The sequence below is a fragment of the Semicossyphus pulcher genome, unplaced genomic scaffold (genome assembly GCF_022749685.1).
Source record: "Semicossyphus pulcher isolate SPU_LCO1_2020_fin unplaced genomic scaffold, fSemPul1.0.p SCAF_37, whole genome shotgun sequence".
Classification (NCBI taxonomy): Eukaryota; Metazoa; Chordata; class Actinopteri; order Labriformes; family Labridae; genus Semicossyphus; species Semicossyphus pulcher.
In genome coordinates, this window is record NW_027211712.1 from 589,627 (window position 1) to 613,329 (window position 23,703).

The window sequence follows — 23,703 nt, forward strand, 5'->3', positions numbered from 1 at the left end:
AAAACAGAAAATAATACACTGAATGACATGTACAAGATTTATATAAAGTGAATGAAGCGTTTGTCCTCAGATTGGAGCTGCTGTACTTCCCCTGCTGACCGTTAGGCGTCAGCCTTACGTCGACCCTGGGTCCGGTCTGCTGCAAGTACAGGAGAACAAGACACTGAGCTGTGATTCGCCCCTGAGAGGGGCGTGCAGCTGTGACGTCAGATCGGCAGCGGCAGCAGAGAGGAAAGATGGCGGCGGTGACCAGAGGCTCCTTCACTGTGCTCAGGCGGCTGGTGAGAAAAACAAAGTTAAATGTGTCGCAGTTTAACGGTTTCCGTTTTCTGTGTCTCGTTGTTTGTTTCCGCTACTAATGTGGCGCTAACAGAGTGTGACGTCAGCCCTTTAGCTTAGCCTATTAGCTGCTGTAACTTCCTCTGACATGATCATTCTGATGCTAATGCTAAACGAAAGAAATGAAAACAGAGCCAACATCCGGCTGCAAACTGCCTGACAGCCGGGCAGTGTTACCTGTTCACCTGTAAACCAGATGATAACAGGTGTGTCAACATGCAGCTGCAGTTAGCGTTAGCCAGCATCCTGCAGGTAAACGAGCTGCTAGGTCACAGAGCTGGGGGAGGCAGGCTGCTAACAGCTAACAGGCAGCTGAGGACACAGAGTCTGAGTGACGGCTCTGAGATTGACAGTGTTATCGAAGTGTCCCCACAATGACGGAACAGTTTACTGAATACTGCAGCTGAGGCTTTACACTGATCACCTTCTCTTCGACTGATTGAGAATCAGTCATGTTAATTAATCAGCATAATTAGTTTATGGTCAGCAGATTTACAGGATTTCTGCTTCATCCTTTAAACACATCAGTGTACAGTTTTCTACCTTTTGACCACAACAGGCCTCCGTAGGTTTCTGCACACAAATGATTAGTTTGTTCCAAGCTTCAGTGACACCTGTTGGGTCTGCAATATGTCTTTATCAAGTCTTTATTTTGGATATGTGATTGCTAATTCACTGCACCTGTCTGCCTGTGGACTCTACCTGTCTGTCCTGTCTGTATTGGAGCTGTCCATGTGATCTGTGTACCTGTGCTCTGGTCTCTCTCTGCAGCTGTCTCAGCAGTATCGTCGCAGGTGTTTCCGGCTGCAGAGCTTTAGGTATGACGGAGCTCTGCAGCCACTCACCTCCAGGTGTGACAGACACCTTGTGATGTTCAGCAGCAGGACGCTGCACACGGCTGCAGGTGAGTCCAGTTAATCAGGTTGTTTATTAATCATGTCTGGTGTGTTTGAACCTGCAGGTACTAATCAGTGAGCCAGGCAGAGGGCGGTGTAGGTTCAGGTTCAGGTCAGCAGGTTATCTCATGTCAATCAGCTCAGATCAGAGAAATCCTTCAGTCCCTCCAAACATGTATGTGTTGTGATGATGTCATTGATGTGTTTTAACCTGCAGTGAGTCGAGGACCGATCGTCCAGTTCAAACTGTCGGACATCGGGGAGGGAATCATGGAGGTGACGGTGAAGGAGTGGTACGTCCTGACACCACAAAGACTTTACAGAACACAACACCTGTTTTTTTTTTACATATCTTTATATTACATATTATTATATTTCTATATACATATGAATATTATTATAAATATTATATTTCATTCTGCGATCCAATCACAGGAGAAGTCACACAACAGCTCTTTGGCTGTTTACAGCGTTAGCATCGTCAGTGAGACAAATGTGGTCGGCTGCGGCCGTTGAGTGACGTCTCTCTGCTGCAGGAGTGCGAGCCCTAAATGATCTGTCCTACGGCAGCGGTTGTTGAGCGTTGGCAAGTGGAGTTTAGCTCTGTAATAATGTAGCACCAGCTAACACTACACTGCTATCATTTAGCATTACATTCACATTTTTAAGAACAAAAAGAGGCATTTCAGCTAATGTAGCATGTGTATGCTGACAAACATAAACCTGCACTACACTGATTGTCACATGACCTATGGTTGTGGGCGGAGTTGATCAAAATGTGATCGCCACGCCCACACAATCTGTTTCAACCACAAGATGGTCTAAACAGCAAAATGAGCTGTTTTTAACTCTGATTTATTTCTGGATTTTAATGGCTGCTTAATGATGTCATATTTAGTTTGATGATCTCAGGACAAATGATCAGGCCTGTCTGAAAAATGTGTTCGTTTGCAGGTATGTGAAGGAGGGAGATAAAGTTTCTCAGTTCGACAGCATCTGTGAGGTTCAGAGCGACAAAGCATCCGTCACCATCACCAGCCGCTACGACGGAGTCATCAAGAAGCTCTACTACGACGTGGACGCCACCGCCCTCGTGGGCAAACCGCTGGTCGACATCGAGACAGAGTCCAGTGCAGGTGAGTCGTCTACACCTGGTCTTAGTCCTGAACATGGTTTTTCCATTGCTCTGGTTTGATTCAGACTGAACCTGACTTGTTGTCCAGATGTGATCCAAGAGGAGGACGTAGTTGAGACGCCCGCCATGGCCCGAGAGGAACACACCCACCAGGAGATCAAAGGTCACAAGACCCAGGCCACGCCCGCTGTCAGACGCCTTGCCATGGAGAACAATGTACGCCTGTCTCCGATCTATCCCCCACCTGTCTCCTGACAGTCCCCCATCTGTCCCCCGTCTCTTCCTGTCTGTCCTCAGTCCCTCCCTCAACTATCTCCCAATTGTCTCCTGTGTGTCCCCCGTCTGTCTCCCATTTGCCTCCTGTCTGTCCCCTGCCTTTCTCCCGTCTGTCCTCAGTCCCTCCGTCATCTGTCTCTTGTCTGTCCCCCGTTTGTTTCCCGTCTGTTTCCCGTCTGTTTCCCGTCTGTCCCCCGTCTGTTTCTCGTCTGTCCCCCGTCTGTTTCTCGTCTGTCCCCCATCTGTTTCCTGTGTTTCCCCGTCTGTTTCTCGTCTGTCCCCCGTCTGTTTCCTGTGTTTCCCCTGTCTGTCCTCAATCCCTCCACCGTCTGTTTCCCATCCGTCCTCAGTCTGTCCCCCGTCTGTTTCCTGTTTGTCCCCCGTCTGTCCTCAGTCCCTCCCCCGTCTGTCCCCCGTCTGTTTCCTGTTTGTCCCCCCTCTGTTTCCTGTCTGTTTCCTGTTTGTCCCCTGTCTGTTTCCCATCTGTCCCCCGTCTGTTTCTTGTCTTTCCCCCGTCTGTTTCCCCTCTGTCCCCCGTCTGTTTCCCATCCGTCCTCAGTCTGGTTCCCATCTGTTTCCTGTTTGTCCCCCCTCTGTTTCCCATCTGTTTCCTGTTTGTCCCCCGTCTGTTTCCCCTCTGTCCCCCGTCTGTTTCTTGCCTTTCCCACGTCTGTTTCCCATCTGTCCCCTGTCTGTTTCTTGTCTTTCCCCCGTCTGTTTCTTGTCTTTCCCCCGTCTGTTTCCCCTCTGTCCCCCGTCTGTTTCCCAATCTGTTTCCTGTTTGTCCCCCGTCTGTTTCCCATCTGTCCCCTGTCTGTTTCCCATCTGTTTCCTGTTTGTCCCCCGTCTGTTTCTTGTCTTTCCCCCGTCTGTTTCCCCTCTGTCCCCCGTCTGTTTCCCATCTGTTTCCTGTTTGTCCCCCGTCTGTTTCCCCTCTGTCCCCCGTCTGTTTCCCATCCGTCCTCAGTCTGGTTCCCATCTGTTTCCTGTTTGTCCCCTGTCTGTTTCCCATCTGGTTCCCGTCTGTTTCTTGTCTGTCCCCCGTCTGTTTCCCGTCTGTCCTCAGTCTGGTTCCCATCCGTTTCCTGTTTGTCCCCCGTCTGCCCCCCGTCTGTTTCTCGTCTGTCCCCCGTCTGTTTCTTGTCTTTCCCCCGTCTGTTTCTTGTCTTTCCCCCGTCTGTTTCCCCTCTGTCCCCCGTCTGTTTCCCATCTGTTTCCTGTTTGTCCCCCGTCTGTTTCCCCTCTGTCCCCCGTCTGTTTCTTGTCTTTCCCCCGTCTGTTTCCCCTCTGTCCCCCGTCTGTTTCCCATCCGTCTTCAGTCTGGTTCCCATCTGTTTCCTGTTTGTCCCCTGTCTGTTTCCCATCTGGTTCCCGTCTGTTTCTTGTCTGTCCCCCGTCTGTTTCCCGTCTGTCCTCAGTCTGGTTCCCATCCGTTTCCTGTTTGTCCCCCGTCTGCCCCCCGTCTGTTTCTCGTCTGTCCCCCGTCTGTTTCTCGTCTGTCCCCCGTCTGTTTCTTGTCTTTCCCCCGTCTGGTTCCCGTCTGTTTCTTGTCTGTCCCCCGTCTGTTTCCCATCCGTCCTCAGTCTGGTTCCCGTCTGTTTCCTGTTTGTCCCCCGTCTGCCCCCCGTCTGTTTCCTGTTTGTCCCACATCTGTCCCCATGTCTGTTTCCCGTCTGTTTCCTGTTTGTCCCCCGTCTGCCCCCCGTCTGTTTCCCATCTGTCCCCCGTCTGTTTCTCGTCTGTCCCCCGTCTGTTTCCTGTTTGTCCCACGTCTGTTTCCCGTCTGTCCTCAGTCCCTCCTCGTCTGTCCCCCGTCTATTTCCCGTCTGTCCCCCATCTGTCTCCTGTCCGTCCCCCGTCTCCAGTGCTCCCAGTGTAACCTGGTACTGGTGTGACTGGTCTGTCCTCACAGATAAAGCTCAGTGAGGTGGTTGGAACGGGGAAAGACGGTCGTATCCTGAAGGAGGACATCCTGAACTTCCTGGCGAAGCAGACCGGAGCCATCTTACCTCCGACCCTATTCCAGGAGATCCAGACTCCGCCCCCGGCCCCGCCCCTCACTGCTGCTGCTGCCAGGCCTGTGAGCACCCCAGCAGCCATCAAACCACCACCGATCCCCAAACCTGTCTTCACCGGCAAGGATGTCACTGAGCCCCTCAAAGGTGCGTTTGTTTCATCAGCAGCTTTAAAACCTGAGGAGGAAGGTCGACAGGAACTTACTTAGTCTCTTTCATGTCAGGACAGGAAGTTACTTATAACTGTACCCACGCATGAGCTCTGGATTTAAACCCCTGCACAGACGAGATGTGTTTTATTCCCTCCAGGTTTCCACAAAGCGATGGTGAGGACGATGACAGCTGCGCTGAAGATTCCTCACTTCGGGTACTGTGACGAGGTGGACCTGAGCCGCCTGGTGGCTCTGAGAGCTGAGCTCAGGTCCACGGCTGAGGGCCGGGGGGTCAAACTGAGCTTCATGCCCTTCTTCATCAAGGTGAGACTGCAGCACAGGTGATGGAGACACACATGTTGACTGGTTACCTGACGTTTTCTGTTCTCCATTGGTCCAGGCCGCCTCCCTTGGCCTGCTGCACTTTCCTATCCTGAATGCCTCGGTAGACGAGGGCTGCCAGAACATCACGTACAAGGTGAGACAGACGAGTCGCTCAGAGTCGGCACGAGTCGGAGTCCAAGTCCTCTTCTTTGGTATTTATTATTATTGACTCATCATCAGAGTCAGGCTGAGATGTCTATGAACAACAGAAACACACTACACTCTATGACACCCGAATGATCTCCATTAACACTGCCGTATTCCGGAGTGAGGAGAGGCTGACGCCCCGTGAAGGACCGCTCATTAAATCTGAATTATTTAAGAATGAATTTAAATGTTTATTTAAATTGTTGTTGACAGACATTCTGTGTTCCAGGCGTCTCATAACATCGGGCTGGCGATGGACACCAGTCAGGGTCTGCTGGTTCCTAACGTGAAGAACGTCCAGCTGCTCAGCGTGTTCGAGATCGCTCAGGACTTAAATCGTCTGCAGGCGCTCGGAGCTGCAGGTCAGCTGGGAACCAACGAGCTGAGCGGGGGAACCTTCACTCTGTCCAACATTGGATCAGTGAGTCCAAAACAACACCAACAACAATATGACAACAACAGGACAGCAGAGCTGCAGTGTCCTGACTTTAATCTGTTGTTTTGAAATCAGATCGGAGGGACGTACGCTAAACCCGTCATCCTTCCTCCTGAAGTCGCCATTGGAGCTCTGGGAAAAATCCAGGTGAGTTTAAAACTTTTCCAGGCACCTGGAACGTCAGGTTCATCAGACTTTTAGAAAAACCCAAATGAACTCATTTAAATGATCCACATTTAAGCAGACGCTGAATACTCCTTCCCTCTCCCTGGAGTAGTTTCTAATTTGGCTCATTATCATGAATCAGTTTCTCTTTTGTTCAGGATGAGATATTCATCTCTGGGTCAGGGTCAGAACGCGAACATAGATCTGATCTTACGCAGGACATCTATTAACAGCAGTGGTTCGAACACAGGGCCGTGTGGTACACCACGTTCTGAGAACCTTTAACTCGAAAAGTCTTTGTGTCAAAAATGAGGAAATAAGATTGATCACCCTCCACAGATCAGTTTCTTTACCTCGTCCGTCCTTCAGGTTCTCCCTCGGTTCGATGCCGGCGGTCAGGTGGTCCGAGCTCACATCATGAACGTCAGCTGGTCGGCTGATCATCGGATCATTGATGGAGCCACCATGTGTCGATTCTCCAACCTGTGGAGGGAGTACCTGGAGAACCCGGCCAGCATGGTGCTGGACCTCAAATAAACCGAGAGGAAGATTTCCCATCAGCCCCTGGGAGGCCGGGCCACCACACCAACAGACCTTCACTTCTCCCCCCGACGTCTTTGCTTCCTCTTTCTGTTCGGGGCCTTCATTCACTCACTGTTTCCTGTTGCCTTTGAGCAAGGCGCTGGGAGGAGGAGGGGTCAGCCTGTCAATCATGTTGTTTCCATGACGACTAATAACACTAACACAGAACGGGGAGTTGGAGGTAGGTAGTTTGGTTGCAGTGACGCAGCTTTCAGCTCATCTGAACTTTATTTTGAGTTTTTTTTTTAATGTTTCAGTAAATAAACCGAGAAACACACAGGGGGGGGGGGCTCTGGGGGCCACTGGGGGGGGGCTCTGGGGGCCGCTGTGGGGGCTCGTTTACAGTGGGCTGTAATCGGGGGGCCTCTCGGCCACTCACATGTGAAGCTGGACTCAGAGCCACGCTAAACTACGCTAACACTAAAGGTGCCCATGTGAAGGCGGCTGCTGATTGGATGATTGGGGTTTACACCTGTGTGTCTGTCATCGTTCATTCTGTTTTTACATTAAGTGGGATCGTTTCTCTCCTCGGCCTCCAGCTGCTCTCCTTTCCTCACTTTCATTCTCTCCTGGTGTTTATGTAGCTTAATATGCAGATTAGGTGGGCGGGGCCAGCAGACTGCAGGTGACAGGAAGCGATCGACCAGGGTCACTTGGCGACAGGAATCGGAAACCATGAGGTTTTTATCTCTCATCCTGATAGTGGGACCAAACAGGGTGTACTGCTGAGAGGTGATCACACTTTAAACATGCAGCAGGTGTAGGTGAGCAAGGGGGCGGGGCTATAAGGGGAAGAGTTCTGAATTCACAGCTGAACGGAGGAAATCATGATTGTGATTCTTCGACATGTTTGAAGCCTCGATCACCAGAAATCATTCTTTGCATCCTCTCGTAGTTCAGAGGGTTCATCCAATAAAAACCTGTCGGCTCTCGTCTGAGCGTCTTTTATGTCTCTGTAAACGTCCGGATCTCCAGACGCAGCCGCTCGTTTGTTTTCTAAAGGGTCAGAGGACTGATTCCAGGCATAAACTTTCTGCAGAGTCTCCACCTTAATGTAAGAAACTACGAATTTGTAAGTTATATTTGAGGTCTGGTTCCTGCTCTGTGACGGGTCAGACTGTAGACCTGGTCCTGGTGGGTCCTGGTCCACACACCGACCCTCTCTCCTGCAGTTTGCTGTTACTGACTCCCACACAGATAATCTCAGATCTGACCTCAGGCCTCCGTTAACGTGAATAAAGCTGATTCGGATGTTTCTGCTCTCTGTCCTGGACTTCCTGGTCCAGGTGGCTGCTGGGTAACGAGCACACTCTGTTTGGATGTTACATTTGTCTCTTCCTGCTTTGTGTTTTTGTTTTTAGCGACTGACTAAATGTAAACGTATATAAACTGTTGGGTTTTGTATTTCTGGGATTGTGTAGATCAGTTTTTGATGAAATTATAAAAGTATGAAATGTTTGAATCCAAACTTTAAATAAAGTTGAAGTGAACAAACGCTACAAACTGTTTTTAAATTGTTTGTTTCAGGGGTCTGTTTCAGAAAGGAGCTTCAACAGACCGTCAGTCTAACCCCCGACGGAGGTTTGACTCACTCTGAGCTGAAAGTCGCTTTTCGGTTCCAGAACAGCTGATCAGAGTTAGTTCAATCAACTCTGAGTAGGTTCAGCCAGAGTTAAGTGCGTGCGCGCTGACTGTAAAAAGCCAGCATTAATGGAGCCCCGACACCACGAGTCACCATGGCAACAGTACACAAAAAGAGGTCCTCCTACGTCACACCAGCGGAGCTCGAAATCCTCACGCGGACGTTCAGCGAATACGAGCATGTTTTTAGAAACATAAAGTAACACGGCTGCAGCTGCAAAAGAGAGAGAAGCGGCTCGAGTGAACGCGTCAGTTTGAACTGGTCTGTTTATTTAATACTTCATCACGACCGGAAGCTAAAATTTATATTAATTTAGGAGCAATGCAGCGGGAGAAAAAAACATACATGGAAGCAGCTAAAAATAAAACAGCAGAACATCATTGAAAGGTGCGGCTCAGGCAGAACAGGCTCATGGCTGAACCTCACTTCATCATATTTTAAATATTAAACAGATTAAATATCATTCAGTGGCTGTTTTAATGTGCATCAGCTTTATCCCTAACATGATGCTGACTTCACATACAGTACGTCCTCTCACCTGAATCCTGTCGGATTAAACTGAATATTGTTTTTGTTTAAACATTGTTCCAATAACTAACGGCTGCTTTTTTATTGGTCGGAATGAAGAGGACCAAATAAATGATCACTTGTCTTATCTGAGCGCTCTCGGCAGTGGTGGTGGAAAATCTACAAATGATGACTTTGACACAGATTTGTCTTTTGATTTTTTTATCATAATAAAATAAATAAAAGACTTTTGCAAAGCGGTCAGAGCAGCACAGAGACGCAACGTTTCTTCTTTTAGTTTGTAACCGCTCAAACACGCGTGAGACGGGCTGAATGAATGAGGACGCGAATGAGGGTTTTATATTCTAGAGGGAGGAGACAGAGCGAAACTCTGAGTGTCCTAAAGAAAACCTGCTCGCGACCAGGTGAGGTTCACAGACACAGTTACCATAGTAACCAGCTCAGAGTTGAAATTCTCTCTCTTTCTGAAACGGCAAACCCGAGGTTTCACTGAACCCACTTTCGGAAACGGACCCGGACTAAACTCTAACGTCAGGTTTTTTTATTGTTGTGTCAAAAGTTTGGATGTAACATTCAGTTGAGTGAGATATGAACTAACTTTATTTGAGCGCCCTCTAAAGGCAGACGCATGTCAGTGACGACTTCCAGCATGGACCTGAAAATGTCCCATGTGCAGCTTTAACGTGTCTGCAGGAACAACACCCAGGTGACTTTTATTAAACAGGTTTCAGTTGTTCAAGTGTTCAGGAGTCTAATAATATGGTCCAAACAAGACTCCAGTTCCCAGCATGCATCAGTAAAAAGTTAAAACCAAAGTTTGCCCCCCAAAAATCAGAAAATGATCTTTCCTGATGTCTTTGAATGTCACATTAAATATAAAACATTAAACTCTTTAATGACTCAGTGTTTCTGTGTGTCACACAGGAGGTGGTGAGGTCACAGATACAGGAAGTGATTCTACTGTAAATATTCTGTCCCTCTGATACACATACTATATATAAGCTACCAGAGCAGGTCATGTGACAGTGTTTGGTGTCAGTGCGGTCATGTGACTGTGTCTGGTGTCAGTGCGGTCATGTGACAGTGTTTGGTGTCAGTGCGGTCATGTGACAGTGTTTGGTGTCAGTGCGGTCATGTGACAGTGTTTGGTGTCAGGTCATGTGACTGTGTTTGGTGTCAGTGCGGTCATGTGACTGTGTTTGGTGTCAGTGCGGTCATGTGACAGTGTTTGGTGTCAGGTCATGTGACTGTGTTTGGTGTCAGTGCGGTCATGTGACTGTGTTTGGTGTCAGTGCGGTCATGTGACTGTGTCTGGTGTCAGTGCGGTCATGTGACAGTGTTTGGTGTCAGGTCATGTGACTGTGTTTGGTGTCAGTGCGGTCATGTGACTGTGTTTGGTGTCAGTGCGGTCATGTGACAGTGTTTGGTGTCAGGTCATGTGACTGTGTTTGGTGTCAGTGCGGTCATGTGACAGTGTTTGGTGTCAGTGCGGTCATGTGACAGTGTTTGGTGTCAGGTCATGTGACTGTGTTTGGTGTCAGTGCGGTCATGTGACTGTGTTTGGTGTCAGTGCGGTCATGTGACTGTGTTTGGTGTCAGTGCGGTCATGTGACTGTGTTTGGTGTCAGTGCGGTCATGTGACAGTGTTTGGTGTCAGTGCGGTCATGTGACTGTGTTTGGTGTCAGTGCCGTCATGTGACTGTGTTTGGTGTCAGTGCGGTCATGTGACCTGGAGGCTAAAATTATCCACCAGTTCTGAGGTCAGATTTCAGAGAGGCGCAGCATGGAGGACTGCTGCTGCGCTCGTACAAGGTGAAGTAATAACAGTGTTGCTAACAGTACTACAACAGTACTACAGGTATACTTATACCTTACACTGTATATACTTATACCTCATTACCAGCTGTAAATACCTATTTTATTTTATTGTACTTATTTTTATCTGTTCTTGTTTCTGTTTGTATTTACCTTCATGCTACTTTGTCTTGTGCTGTTGCAACACACGAATGTCCCCTCTGGGGATCCATAAAGAATGATCTTATCTTACTACAGAAGTAACACACCAGTAACACAGTACCACACCAGTACTACAGTAGTACTATAGCAGTACTATAGCAGTAACACAGCAGTACTATAGCAGTACCACAGCAGTACTACAGCAGTACTATAGCAGTACCACAGCAATACTACAGCAGTACTATAGCAGTACTATAGCAGTACCACAGCAGTACTACACCAGTACTACAGCAGTACTACAGCAATACTACAGCAGTACTACAGCAGTACTATAGCAGTACTATAGCAGTACCACAGCAGTACTACAGCAATACTACAGCAGTACTATAGCAGTACCACAGCAGTACTACAGCAGTACTACAGCAGTACTATAGCAGTACTACAGCAGTACCACACCAGTACTACAGTAGTACTATAGCAGTACTATAGCAGTAACACAGCAGTACTACAGCAGTACTATAGCAGTACCACACCAGTACTACACCAGTACTATAGCAGTACTATAGCAGTACCACAGCAGTACTACACCAGTACTACAGCAGTACTACAGCAGTACTATAGCAGTACCACAGCAGTACTACAGCAGTACTATAGCAGTACTATAGCAGTACCACAGCAGTACTACAGCAGTACTATAGCAGTACTACAGCAGTACCACAGCAGTACTACACCAGTACCACAGCAGTACTACAGCAGTACTATAGCAGTACTACGGCAGTACTATAGCAGTACTATGGCAGTACCACAGCAGTACTACAGCAGTACTATAGCAGTACTATAGCAGTGCCACAGCAGTACTACAGCAGTACTATAGCAGTACTACAGCAGTAGTATAGCAGTAATATAGCAGTATCACACCAGTACTACAGCAGTACTATAGCAGTACTACAGAAGTATTACAGCAGTACTATAGCAGTACTATAGCAGTGCCACAGCAGTACTACAGCAGTACTATAGCAGTACTACAGCAGTAGTATAGCAGTAGTACAGCAGTATCACACCAGTACTACAGCAGTACTATAGCAGTACTATAGCAGTACAATAGCAGTACTACAGAAGTACTACAGCAGTACTACAGCATTACTATAGCAGTACTATAGCAGTATCACACCAGTACTACAGCAGTACTATAGCAGTACTACAGAAGTATTACAGCAGTACTACAGCATTACTATAGCAGTACTATAGCAGTATCACACCAGTACTACAGCAGTACTATAGCAGTACTACAGAAGTATTACAGCAGTACTATAGCAGTACTACAGCAGTACTACAGCAGTACCACACCAGTACTACAGCAGTACCTCAGCAGTACTACAGCAGTAGTATAGCAGTACCACGCCAGTACTATAGTAGTACCACAGCAGTACTACAGCAGTACCACAGCAGTACCACAGCAGTACTACAGCAGTACTATAGCAGTACCAAAGCAGTACTACAGCAGTACCACACCAGTACTACAGCAGTACTATAGCAGTACTATAGCAGTATCACACCAGTACTACAGCAGTACTATAGCAGTACTACAGAAGTATTACAGCAGTACTATAGCAGTACTATAGCAGTACTACAGCAGTACTACAGCAGTAGTATAGCAGTAGTACAGCAGTATCACACCAGTACTACAGCAGTACTATAGCAGTACTACAGCAGTACTATAGCAGTACAATAGCAGTACTACAGAAGTACTACAGCAGTACTACAGCATTACTATAGCAGTACTATAGCAGTATCACACCAGTACTACAGCAGTACCACAGCAGTACTACAGCAGTAGTATAGCAGTAGTATAGCAGTACTACAGCAGTAGTATAGCAGTAGTATAGCAGTACTACAGCAGTACCACAGCAGTACTACAGCAGTACCACAGCAGTACCACAGCAGTACTACAGCAGTACTACAGCAGTACCACAGCAGTACTACAGCAGTAGTATAGCAGTAGTATAGCAGTACTACAGCAGTACCACAGCAGTACTACAGCAGTACCACAGCAGTACCACAGCAGTACTACAGCAGTACTACAGCAGTACCACAGCAGTAGTATAGCAGTACTACAGCAGTACTACACCAGTACTACAGCAGTACCACACCAGTACTACAGCAGTAGTACAGCAGTACTACAGCAGTAGTATAGCAGTAGTATACCAGTAGTATACCAGTAGTATACCAGTAGTATAGCAGTACCACAGCAGTAGTATAGCAGTACTACAGCAGTAGTAGTAGACAGTAGCTCAGTCTACAGACCAAGTGTGGCATTGGGGCTGGATGCTGGAGAGGTGCCAGTCCACTGTCCAGGTGCCCTTGAGCAAGGCCCCTGCAATGCTCAGGGCTCATGTCCATGTGCAGCCCCCTCACTCTGACATCTCTCCATAGAGTCCTGTCAGTACAGGTGTGCATTATGTGTGTGTAGCATGTTCCATCAATCAATCAATCAATCAAATTGTATTTGTATGGCGCTAAATCATAACCAAAGTTTTCTCGAGACACTTTACAGACAGAGCAGGTGTCCACTACTCTTTATGTTATTTAGAGAGCCAACATGAATCACCATGTTTGTCAAAACAGAGTGAAAAAAAAGTGTTTCTCGTGGAGGATTGATAACGTCTGTCTGTCCTACAGTTGGAGGTGTACAGAGACTGTGTGTCGCTTGTTAAAGTCATAAAACAGCTGCTTTAAAGATCTGAACAGGAAGTAACCTGAGAAAATAAAAGGCTGCTTTTACCTTTAGTCTGTGTGAGCCTGAACGTCTCGGTTCAATATTTTTATGAAATATCTGACAGTGTTCGTGAGGAATGACCAGTGTGATGTGTAATTATCTGAATGTTCACTTATTTAATCTAAACGATACTTTGATTCATCGAGCTTTTAAATGATTGAAATCTGAATTTTTATAAATGTTGATACTTAAAATTAATGTATTGATATGATTTATTTAACAAATGTGATATATTTAATCAAGCAGGATGGTTGAAGGGAAGACACGGCTGCAGGTCAAAGGTCAGAGGTCATCCTACATGTCCACCTGTGAGCAGTGACATCAGCTGACAGGAAGTGGTCAACATGGTGGGCGTGTTGGCGTGCGGCTCGGTGAACTCCATCAAAGCTCTGTGGGAGACCAGGATCAAGAAGATCAAAGAGGAGGAGGAGGAGCAGAGGAGCAGGATGGCGAGGGGCGGGGCCACAGGCAGGCAAGAGACAATTTTATTGGTTAAGACAACAGGAAGTGAAGATGCAGCTTGTTTTAGCTGAGAAAGCCTCCGCGTGGAACAGCTGGGCATTTTGAAAAGACAGAGGTAGCTAACTGTTCTGGCCTGTTTCTAGTGCATTAGCTAAGCTAGACTCACCTGGTTCACACCAGTGCTAACCGCATCAAAAGTAAAGAATCTGTGGAAGACACATGTATAATGTGATGTCATAACACTTGTATTTATCAGTAAAAGGTCAAACAAACATTTAATATCAGTCACTGCAGCTAGCTTCTGCTGCTAGCATCTCAGCAACGTGCGGCTAAATGTGTTTTATACACGAGCAGATTCTGTGCTTCATCTGCAGGCTGAGCTCCAGCATCATTTAACGATGCCGTTAGTCCTCAGAGGGTCGAGATCTCATACAGTTCAGGTCAAAGTTATTCGTTTTTTTTTTAAAATGTGCTGTTAAACAGATCAATGAATTTTTAACACAGCTTTTCCAAACATCCTAGTTTTATTTTGGATGCTTACATTTTTTTCATTTGCACACAGAAACTAAATTATTTGACAAAAAACAAAAACTACCAGGGTCAAAATCATTAGCCGCCTTAAGAACTGACCTTTTTATTGAGCCAAAGCACAAACCACTGTTATGCAATCATGTGCTTTACCTTTGTAATGCTCACAGCTGTAATCAATCAATCAATCAAGTTAAAACGGAGGGTTGTCCTACACACACAGAATAAAAACCTCATTAAGGGTTTGAGCTGTCAGTTTAGACTTGAGTTAAAGAATTGCTGACGCTTACAAAGCAGGAGAAGGATACACAAAGTTATCACAGCGTTTCCAAGTGTCAAGAAGTGGAGTGAGAAGTATCATTGAGAAACTCAAAGAGAGCCACACAGCACAGAACAAGTCTGGCAGAGGAAGAGAAAGATTTCAAAGACTCTGGAAAGAAAACTAGTGAGAGATGTGTCTCAAGACCCGAGAACAACTACCAAAACACGAGTTAATGACTTCGCCAAGTCAGGAATTGTAGTGTCAAACAAGACAGTCAGGAGAGCTCTGCACAGACATGGACTGCGAGGATGCAGGCCAAGAAAAACTCCACTTCTACAGAAGAGACACCTTCAAGCCAGACTGAAGTATGCTAAGGACAATCTGCAGAAAGATTATGCACACTGGAGGCGTGTTCTTTGGCCGTAGAGACGTTGCTCATGTTTGGAGAAAGAAGAGAGAGGCATATAACCCAAAGAACACCGTCACCACAGTTAGACATGGTGGTGCGAGTATCACGCTGTGGGGATGCTTCAGTGCGTCTGGAACTGGGAATCTCGTCAAGGTTGAAGGAATCATGAAGAAAGAAGGATATGTGAAGATTTTGAAAGAAAACCTCGAGCAGTCAGCAGCAGAACTGCGTCTGGGTCGTTGCTTTGTCTTCCAACATCACAACGACCCAAAACACACGTCGCTCCTGGTGAAGAACTACCTCCAGAAAACCAAAGTGAACGTTATTGACTGGCCTGCAGGAAGCCCTGACTTGAATCCCACTGAAAATCTGTTGGGTGAACTGAAGACCAGGGTCCATGCCAGAAGACATCACATCTGGAGGAGCTTGAAAGATTTGCCAAACAAGAGTGGGCTGGGATTCCTCAGGAGATGCGTCAGAGACTCGTTACAAACCACAACAAACCAGCAAGAAGGATACACAACTGACTGTTAGCATCAGGGGGGCTAATGGTTTTGACCCTGGTAGTTTTTGGTTTTTGTGAAATAATTTAGTTTCTGTGTGCAAAGTAAAATAATGTAAGCATCCAAAATAAAACTTGGATATTTGGAAAAGCTGTGTTAAATATTAATTGATAATAATTTTGACCTCAACTGTAAACCACCATAAGACTTCAGGTGGTCTGGACCGTGTCCTGGTTCTCAGGACGAACCGCTCCGAGCTGGTTTATTATACCTACGTCCTCAGAATAGCTCCCTGTAATGTGTCCTGTGGTTCTGGTTCAGGCTGAGTGTTGGTGTTTGGGAGGACCGGGCGGTTCTGGCTCGACTGAAACAGAAGCTGCTGACTGAAGATGGACGCCTGATCCTCCGAATCGAACAGGAGGAGTGGAAGGTAACGTCCTCCAAACAGGAAGTAGATTGACCTGATCTATCCTTTAGGGTCGCTGATGTCATGAGATTCCCTGATGGTCATATTTATATATTTTTCTGACCCCCCCCCCTCCTCCACCTGCAGTCCCTGCCAGGCTGTCTGGTCCAGCTCAGTCAGGTCCAGGAGTGGCAGATCCACAGGACTGGCTTGCAGAAGATCCCTCACTTCATCTCCAACTTCCAGAACCTTTTAGTTCTTGATCTTTCGCGCAACGGGGTCACTGAGATCCCCAAACAGATCGGTCAGTACATCCCAAACTTCTAATGAACCAAAAGACTCAAACATTTGTTCTTACTGAGACATGAAGTGAGGTTTCAGGTTTTAGCTGATATACAGGTGCCTCTGTGTCTGAGTCCTCTTGTGTCCTGGTTCTGGTCTCAGGGAAGCTGACCCGGCTCAGAGAGCTCCTGCTGAGCTACAACAGAGTTCAGTTTGTTCCTGAAGAGCTGAGCAGATGTGAGAGTCTGGAGAGACTGGAGCTGGCCATGAACCGAGACCTGAACCAGCTGCCAGACGAGGTACAGACCATCTGAGACAGAACTTACCCAGGTCGCTACAAACCCAGACCTAAAGCAGTTTTAAGTCTGGATCTACAGTTTATCTCGGAAATACTTCAAACCCAGTCGAAACATAAACCACCCTCTGAACAAGCTATTGACCTGGTCCAGCTCCCAAACCAGGTGTGAATACAAACCAGAACAAGTTTCTATATAATTTACTTTAATTTACATTTATTTAACCAGGAAAAGCCTCAGTGAGATTAAAAATCTCTTTTACAAGAGTGTCCTGGACAAAACAGTTCCAAACACAAGTCAGCATGTTCTGGGTCACATAGCGGAGAGTCATTAATCAAACATCCACCACCTGGTGCGTCTTCCTCCAACTCCTTCAATCTACTTATAAGCTGTGAACAAATTTAAATCTGTTTCTGACCAGGAGCCGGTAAGATCCCAAACCGGATTAGCTTCGACTCAGGTAAAACAGGTATGAATCAGTTCAACAGACAGCTTCTACAGCAGATACAAACCAAAACCTGAACCAGGAACTACATGAACCCAAACTGCTCCGTCCAGTAGCTCTGGACCTATATCTGATGGTTCTTACCTGAGGTCTGTTCTCTGTAATCAGCTGAAACACCTGAAGCACCTGCAGCACCTGGACCTGTCCATGAACGACTTCATCCGCATGCCGGACTGTGTGGTTGCTCTGCCCATGCTCGAGTGGCTGGACATGGGAGGGAACCGGCTGCAGCACTTACCTGAAGACATACACAGGTGAGTAAGGGAATCATCTGAGCCACACCCCTTTCTACCGTCAGCCAATGAACAGCGAGATGTTTGTTCTCAGGATGGAGAAGCTGCACACTCTGTGGCTGCAGAGGAACGAGCTCGAGAAACTCCCAGACAGCATCAGCAGGATGTCCAGCCTAGACACTCTGGTCCTCAGCTGCAACCGACTGAGAGACATCCCTCCTCTGATGGAGGACATGTCCAACCTCAGGTCAGTGTGTCCTCAAACACGTCCAACCTCAGGTCAGTGTGTCCTCAAACACGTCCAACATCAGGTCAGTGTGTCCTCAAACACGTCCAACCTCAGGTCAGTGTGTCCAACATCAGGTCAGTGTGTCAAACCTCAGGTCAGTGTGTCCTCAAACACGTCCAACCTCAGGTCAGTGTGTCCTCAAACACGTCCAACCTCAGGTCAGTGTGTCCTCAAACACGTCCAACCTCAGGTCAGTGTGTCCTCAAACACGTCCAACCTCAGGTCAGTGTGTCCTCAAACACGTCCAACCTCAGGTCAGTGTGTCCTCAAACATGTCCAACCTCAGGTCAGTGTGTCCTCAAACACGTCCAACCTGAGTTCAGTGTGTCCAACCTCACGTCGTGTCTCAGTCTGATCACGTTTGTGTTTCTGTCGAGCAGGTTTGTGAATTTCCGGGACAACCCTCTGACCTTGGACGTGACACTGCCGAGCAGGGAGACGAAGGCTGAGGAGGAGGAGGATGAAGAGGACGACAGAGAGATGTTTGGACGAGAGTTCATGCAGGCGTACATCCAGGAGTCCAGGAAGAGAGCGTATGCGGTGCTCAGCATGCACTGTGTCCACCGTTAGTATGAGCCGAACGGAGACTAACAGAGCCAAGGTTAACTCGTTAAACCTCCATCCATCTGAGGCCTCTACTGAGACGCTGTAACTGTGTGACTGTGTCCTCTGAGGAGCATGAACCTGATCCTTGGTTAATGTGAAACATGATGAAGCTCAGCATGAACACTGTGACATGTTCAAAGACCTCTTCTTCAGACCAGATAGATTTTAATCAGCTGTTTGTAACATTGATTCAGTTTTAAGACAAAATGTAAAACTACAAACCAAACTGAGAACAAAAAGTAATCCCAGCATGTTTCCCTGTTCATCTCTCACCTCCAGCGTGACTGGATCTGTAGTCTGATGACATCACTATGACATCAGCAGATGACATCATGCAACAGTTTGACTGCGTTCAGTTTCCTGGTTTGAAGGACCACAAACTGTTCCTCATGTTTCATAAGGAATCAGAAGTTTTTATTTCTCCGTTTCTAACCCTTCATATAAAAAGATCCTTTGTTTCAGAGCGTTAATCTGTTTCACGAGAGAATAATCTGAAAACAAACAGGATCCTTTTCCTTTAATCCAGTTAATCCTGCTGTGACCCTCAGAGGGACCCAGACCCACAGGTTGGGAAACTCTTTGCACCATATTAGGCCTCAGAGGAACTTTTCTGCAAGATTTCATTTTCAGCTGTTTACAAACTTCAAATTCTAACAATTTAATCACATTAACATGTAACAACAACAACAACAACAACAACAACAACAATAACACTTTGTGAGCAAAACAATAATAACACTGTCATATAAACAGTTTGATTTCTCCGTACTGAGTCGTGATGATCTGATGACATGTTTCTGTTTCAGAGCCGAACGAGGACTCTTCAGATTAAAATGATCGCTGCATTCTTCTTCTGGGCTTTTCCCCTCACAGCTCAGCTACAGGGTTTAAAATCAGTGAAGAAAAGGATGTCATGTTGGTCCTGTACAGACACTTTAAATATTCACCTTTCTGTTCCTGGAGGCTGAATTTCAGTTTGATGTTGCATCAACAGAAGAAGAGAAACTGACTCTGTTTCATTAGTTGTAAATCCTAATCACACGTGTGTCTGTTGTGTGTTTAACTGTGCATCATGTAAATCTTCATCCCTCTGAACACACCGGAGCTTTAATAAAACAAACTTTATATGAACACAAAACTCTCTTGACTTTTAATAGAATCTAAAGGGTTCAGAGACAGTTCGTCCTTCAGGACGGAGACGAGGGGACGGCCGTCAGCAGCACGTTCTCCAGAGTCACCTGAGCGTCCACGTAACGAGACAGTTTGCTGTCGAATCCTCTCGTCTTCAGGAAGTGAAGTCTGCCGCCGTCGATCAGATGCTTACAGAGACGCCCGAGCTGCTCGCGCTCAGAGGACGACAGGAAGCTGCAGAGGACAAACATCATGGGCACGTCTGTGTACATCACGTTCATTTCTTATGTTCATTATATTTACCTGTTCACAGCGTCCGTCTCCTCTGCTGGTTCGTGCTCTTCCTCGTCTCCTCTCTGATTGGTCCGATTCTGAGGTGCAGGCTCCTGATTGGTCGGTCTGAGTCCACATGTGGCCCAGCTGGACATCCGACAGAAAGCAGAGAACTCTTCGGCTCCAAGTCCTCGCTGCAGGAAGAACTGCTGACCCACGTAGTGACGCCACTCGCACCGATGGTGGCAGCACAGAGCCACCGCCAGGCCCAGCACTGGGCCAGGACCAGGACCAGGACCAGGACTAGAGTCTGGACCAGGCTCCAGTAGTCCTGCTGGATCAGCTGGTTCTCCTGGTTGTGAGGTTTTGGGGCGTTTGAGGGGCGGCTCTGTCTCCTCTCTGAGTCCTGGAGTTTCCAACAAGCAGCGCAGAGCCAGATCTGAAACAGACACCAGGTCCATGAAACGGTTCTGCACTAAACCTGAACCATCATCGTCTCTGTGACGACACAAACTCAGAAGTCTGATGTTGGAGGGAACAACGGTTTGTGAGGAGAGGTGGGCTCTCACCTGTTGCTGCTCCACACAGGTGTTTCCCGACTCCGACCAGTGGGAGCTTCTTCAGCTGTAGCATCTGGACTCGACCTGCAAACATCCACAGTCAGACCAGAACCAGAACCAGAACCAGAACCATCAGAGTCCAGATGACCAGGTCTTACTTAAGTCCAGGTGCTGAATGTCCACCTGCAGCCGTTCAAACTGAACTCCAACATCCTGATGCTTCCCGTCCACCTGGACCAGAACAGACCAGAACAGACCAGATTAACTTTATGAATCCGTCCAAACTGAGACACCTCATGAATGGAACAGGATCACTGTGGACAGATTAAAACTGTGAAGCTGTTTGTGTCGCCCTCTGCTGGTCCGGAGAGTGACTGCTGTCACACTGAGGATCAGAGGAGCTCTGAGGCTCTTCCTGCCTTGAAGCGAGTGCTGCAGCGCTCCACCAGCAGCATCTGCAGGTCGTCCTGGGTCGTCAGGTGGGCGGGGGCCTTCAAGGCTTCGTGGATCCAGTGAGACAGTTTCCCTCGACCAGCTCCAAACTCGATGAAGCACCGCCCCCTTCCCAGCAGCCCCTGCGCCTCCAGGTGACCTAAGATAGAGGACTGAAAACACCTGACAGGTGAGAGGGGAACAAATGTGAAGGCTCCATCTCCTTGGGGCGCCCTGAGGACACTGAGGTCATGTGACCTGAGGTCTGCTCTGACTTCATCACATCAGGTTTACTGTCAGGCTTCATTAAACTAAGGGATCACACCGAGAGGTCACATGATCAACCCTGTCAGTCAACACAGTCAATGAGCACGCTCACAGAAAAGGGGACGGAGTCTGCAGCATCTGACCAATCACCAACCTGAGCAGGTGTTCTGTCAGCAGAGTGTAAAACTGTGACACATAAAGACTAAAAGTATCAGCTGACTGAGGAGTACACACCTGCTGCTTCAGGTGTTTGTGGGCGGAGTCTCCGTTCTTTGGGTTGTCGAGTTCCTGCTGGACGACGGGATGACACAGAACGCCGTTCTCCACATCGTCCTGCATCCCTGCAGCAACATCACCAGCAACAACAACAACAACAACAACAACAACAACAACATCATCACCAGCAACATCAACAACAACAACAACAACATCACCAGCAACATCAACAACATCACCAGCAACATCAACAACATCACCAGCAACAGGGATTCAGGTGTCACAGTTTAATCTGCAGGTAAGACATGAATCTGACCTTTGACCCCTGCCTTCAGTTTCTCCACCAGAGACTCCAGCTGAGAGCGGCTAAGCTCACACAAGCTCACCTGACACACACACACACACACACACACACACAAAATATGAAGTTAATATCGTTATTATCACTGAGTGTGTGAGTCTGTCAGCAGGTGTGTGTTACCTGTCGGAGCGTCTCGTCAGCTGATCCAGAGTTTATGTTCTCCACATAATAAACCTGCAGGAGGTCAGACCAATAATTACTAATCAATCATCACAGAGACGGACAGTGAACGCAGCACAGGGTGACGGACAGCAAACGCAGCACAGGCTGGTGTCTGATAGAGAGTCTTACAGGTTTTGGTTTCTCTCTGGAGTTACATTTCTTCAGGTGTTTGTCCAGTTTGTCTTCACTCACAGTGCTGAATCACACACACACACACACACACACACACACACACACACACACAGGTTAGTGAAGGCATCATTAAGTCACTGAGGGAATGATTCTCAACTCAACTTTATTTATAAAACATATTAAAACAACAGAGTTGGCCAAAGTGCTGCACACACATAAAAACACAAAAACAGTTAAAACAGTAGAAACAGTAAAAGCCAGCATCTCAAACGAGTTAAAAGCCAAAGAGAAAAAATGTGTTTTAAGAGACGATTTAAAAACAGGAAGTGAGTCGACCTGCCTAATGTGCAAGGGCAACTCATTCCACAGTTTTGGGGCAGCAACTGAAAAAGCTCGGTCCCCTCTCGACTTCCTCTTCGTCTTTGGGACGACTAACGATGACTGATCTGCTGACCTGAGGGAGCGTGAGGGAGCGTGAGGGAGCATACTGCCGAAGCAGGTCAGACAGATACTGAGGGGCAAGACCATAAAAACATTTAAAAACAAAGAGAAGAATTTTAAAATTAATCCGAAAACGAACCGGGAGCCAATGAATAGATGCTAAAGCTGGGGTGATGTGCTCTCGTTTTTTGGCACCAGTTGAAAGTCGAGCAGCAGCATTTTGAACCAGCTGTAGTCGAGTGAGTGTCTTCTGGCTAAGACCAACATAAAGAGCATTGCAGTAATCTAAACGAGCTGTGATAAAAGCATGGATTAAAATCTTGAAGTGATGCCGGGACAGAAAAGGCTTAACTTTGGACAGTTGTCTCAGCTGTAAAAAAGCTGGACTTGACCACTGAATTGATCTGTGTGTCAAGTTTAAGATCACTGTCCAGTCTTACACCCAGGTTTGTTGCTGTTGGTGTCAAATAATGACTTAAAGGGCCTAGCTCAGCATGGACTAAGGTAGCATCACTAGGCCAAACAACATGACCTCCGTCTTTTTGTCATTTAAATGCAGAAAATTAATTGACATCGATGACATGATTGATTATCAGTGTCTCACTGTTTGGGGTCCAGAGGACACACGATCCTTCTGCTGCCTCCTTCCTCCTGGAAACAGGAAACAAGAAGCTGTTAACACATGGGTCATGACATCACAGCTCACCTGGTGTCAGCAAATGCACAGGTGTGATAGAGAGTACAAACTTTAAGTACTGCAGTAGTGGTAGCAGACAGAACAAATCAAACATTTAATTCAATCAAACTGTTTCCATTTGACTGTTTCACTAAATTAACTAAATATATGAATATGTGGCTTAAAGATGAATAACAACAGATCTTCGAACAGACGGGCTGTCGCTCACTTTGATCCGCTCACTTTGATCATATCGATATCTGCACATATCTTTGTCCAGATAATTCCACACGTCTCTCTGAGCAGATACATACCGAGAAACTACAAACATGTTTTTGTCTCCAAACTGAAGAACTAATCAAGTTTGAATGAAGCAGAAAGTTGACTTCAGACTGAGGAGCGGTTTACAGCTGTTTACTCCTCATGTTCTTTTTATTATCCTGATGTTTGTATCCCTGAACGCAACCACATGTCCGTGAACTCACCAAGGTCGCGTGCTCTCCACAGAACGCTTTCCCTCTGGCGACGATCATTTTGCAGAAACGTTTCTTTTTCTCCACGAAGAAGCCACATCTGCCGGGCAGGGGGGCCGCCATGTTGGAAAATACACAGACGGCTGAGCCACCGTGTTGCGTTCAGGTACTGTCTGAACTGTAGGAAATACTGAGAGAAAAAAATCAGAAAAAGGAAAAAAAAATTAACAAGGTGTTCATCATTAAGTTAAGATATCACATTTATCATAACTCCAGATTCATTCACAAGATTAGATCATCTTCATCTGCTAAGGTTGATCATGCTGATGTGACACTTCTGTATTCTTTAATCCTCTAACATCAATGCTG

At 47.0% G+C, this 23,703-nt stretch overlaps 3 protein-coding genes across 4 annotated transcripts; 2 read left to right on the plus strand and 1 right to left on the minus strand.

The window, feature by feature from the left end:
• Nucleotides 1–234: 234 nt before the first annotated feature.
• On the plus strand, nucleotides 235–6,804 carry dbt (dihydrolipoamide branched chain transacylase E2). 2 transcript variants are annotated; one of them, XM_069679190.1, is made up of 11 exons: nucleotides 235–281; nucleotides 1,111–1,237; nucleotides 1,447–1,528; nucleotides 2,190–2,371; nucleotides 2,459–2,586; nucleotides 4,559–4,808; nucleotides 4,971–5,137; nucleotides 5,214–5,291; nucleotides 5,574–5,765; nucleotides 5,856–5,927; nucleotides 6,315–6,804. In XM_069679190.1, exons 1-11 carry the CDS (start codon nucleotides 237–239, stop codon nucleotides 6,480–6,482), a joined length of 1,491 nt encoding a protein of 496 aa, XP_069535291.1. In that variant the 5' UTR covers nucleotides 235–236; the 3' UTR covers nucleotides 6,483–6,804. The 2 variants fall into 2 exon arrangements, with proteins under 2 accessions (XP_069535291.1, XP_069535292.1); XM_069679191.1 differs by lacking the exons at nucleotides 235–281; nucleotides 1,111–1,237 and adding an exon at nucleotides 1,299–1,347 and having other exon boundaries at nucleotides 1,453–1,528.
• A 3,675-nt stretch (nucleotides 6,805–10,479) lies between these two features.
• Nucleotides 10,480–19,335, plus strand: lrrc39 (leucine rich repeat containing 39). Its single transcript, XM_069679186.1, has 9 exons — nucleotides 10,480–10,555; nucleotides 13,673–13,901; nucleotides 15,915–16,023; nucleotides 16,147–16,303; nucleotides 16,444–16,580; nucleotides 17,191–17,336; nucleotides 17,410–17,562; nucleotides 17,985–18,169; nucleotides 19,017–19,335. Exons 2-9 carry the CDS (start codon nucleotides 13,774–13,776, stop codon nucleotides 19,040–19,042), a joined length of 1,041 nt encoding a protein of 346 aa, XP_069535287.1. The 5' UTR covers nucleotides 10,480–10,555; nucleotides 13,673–13,773; the 3' UTR covers nucleotides 19,043–19,335.
• trmt13 (tRNA methyltransferase 13 homolog) lies at nucleotides 18,461–23,587 on the minus strand. Its single transcript, XM_069679185.1, has 11 exons — nucleotides 23,347–23,587; nucleotides 22,790–22,836; nucleotides 21,742–21,808; nucleotides 21,571–21,624; nucleotides 21,406–21,475; nucleotides 21,108–21,214; nucleotides 20,594–20,779; nucleotides 20,333–20,405; nucleotides 20,184–20,258; nucleotides 19,645–20,053; nucleotides 18,461–19,575 (listed from the first exon to the last, which is right to left on the minus strand). Exons 1-11 carry the CDS (start codon nucleotides 23,455–23,457, stop codon nucleotides 19,398–19,400), a joined length of 1,377 nt encoding a protein of 458 aa, XP_069535286.1. The 5' UTR covers nucleotides 23,458–23,587; the 3' UTR covers nucleotides 18,461–19,397.
• Nucleotides 23,588–23,703: the final 116 nt, after the last annotated feature.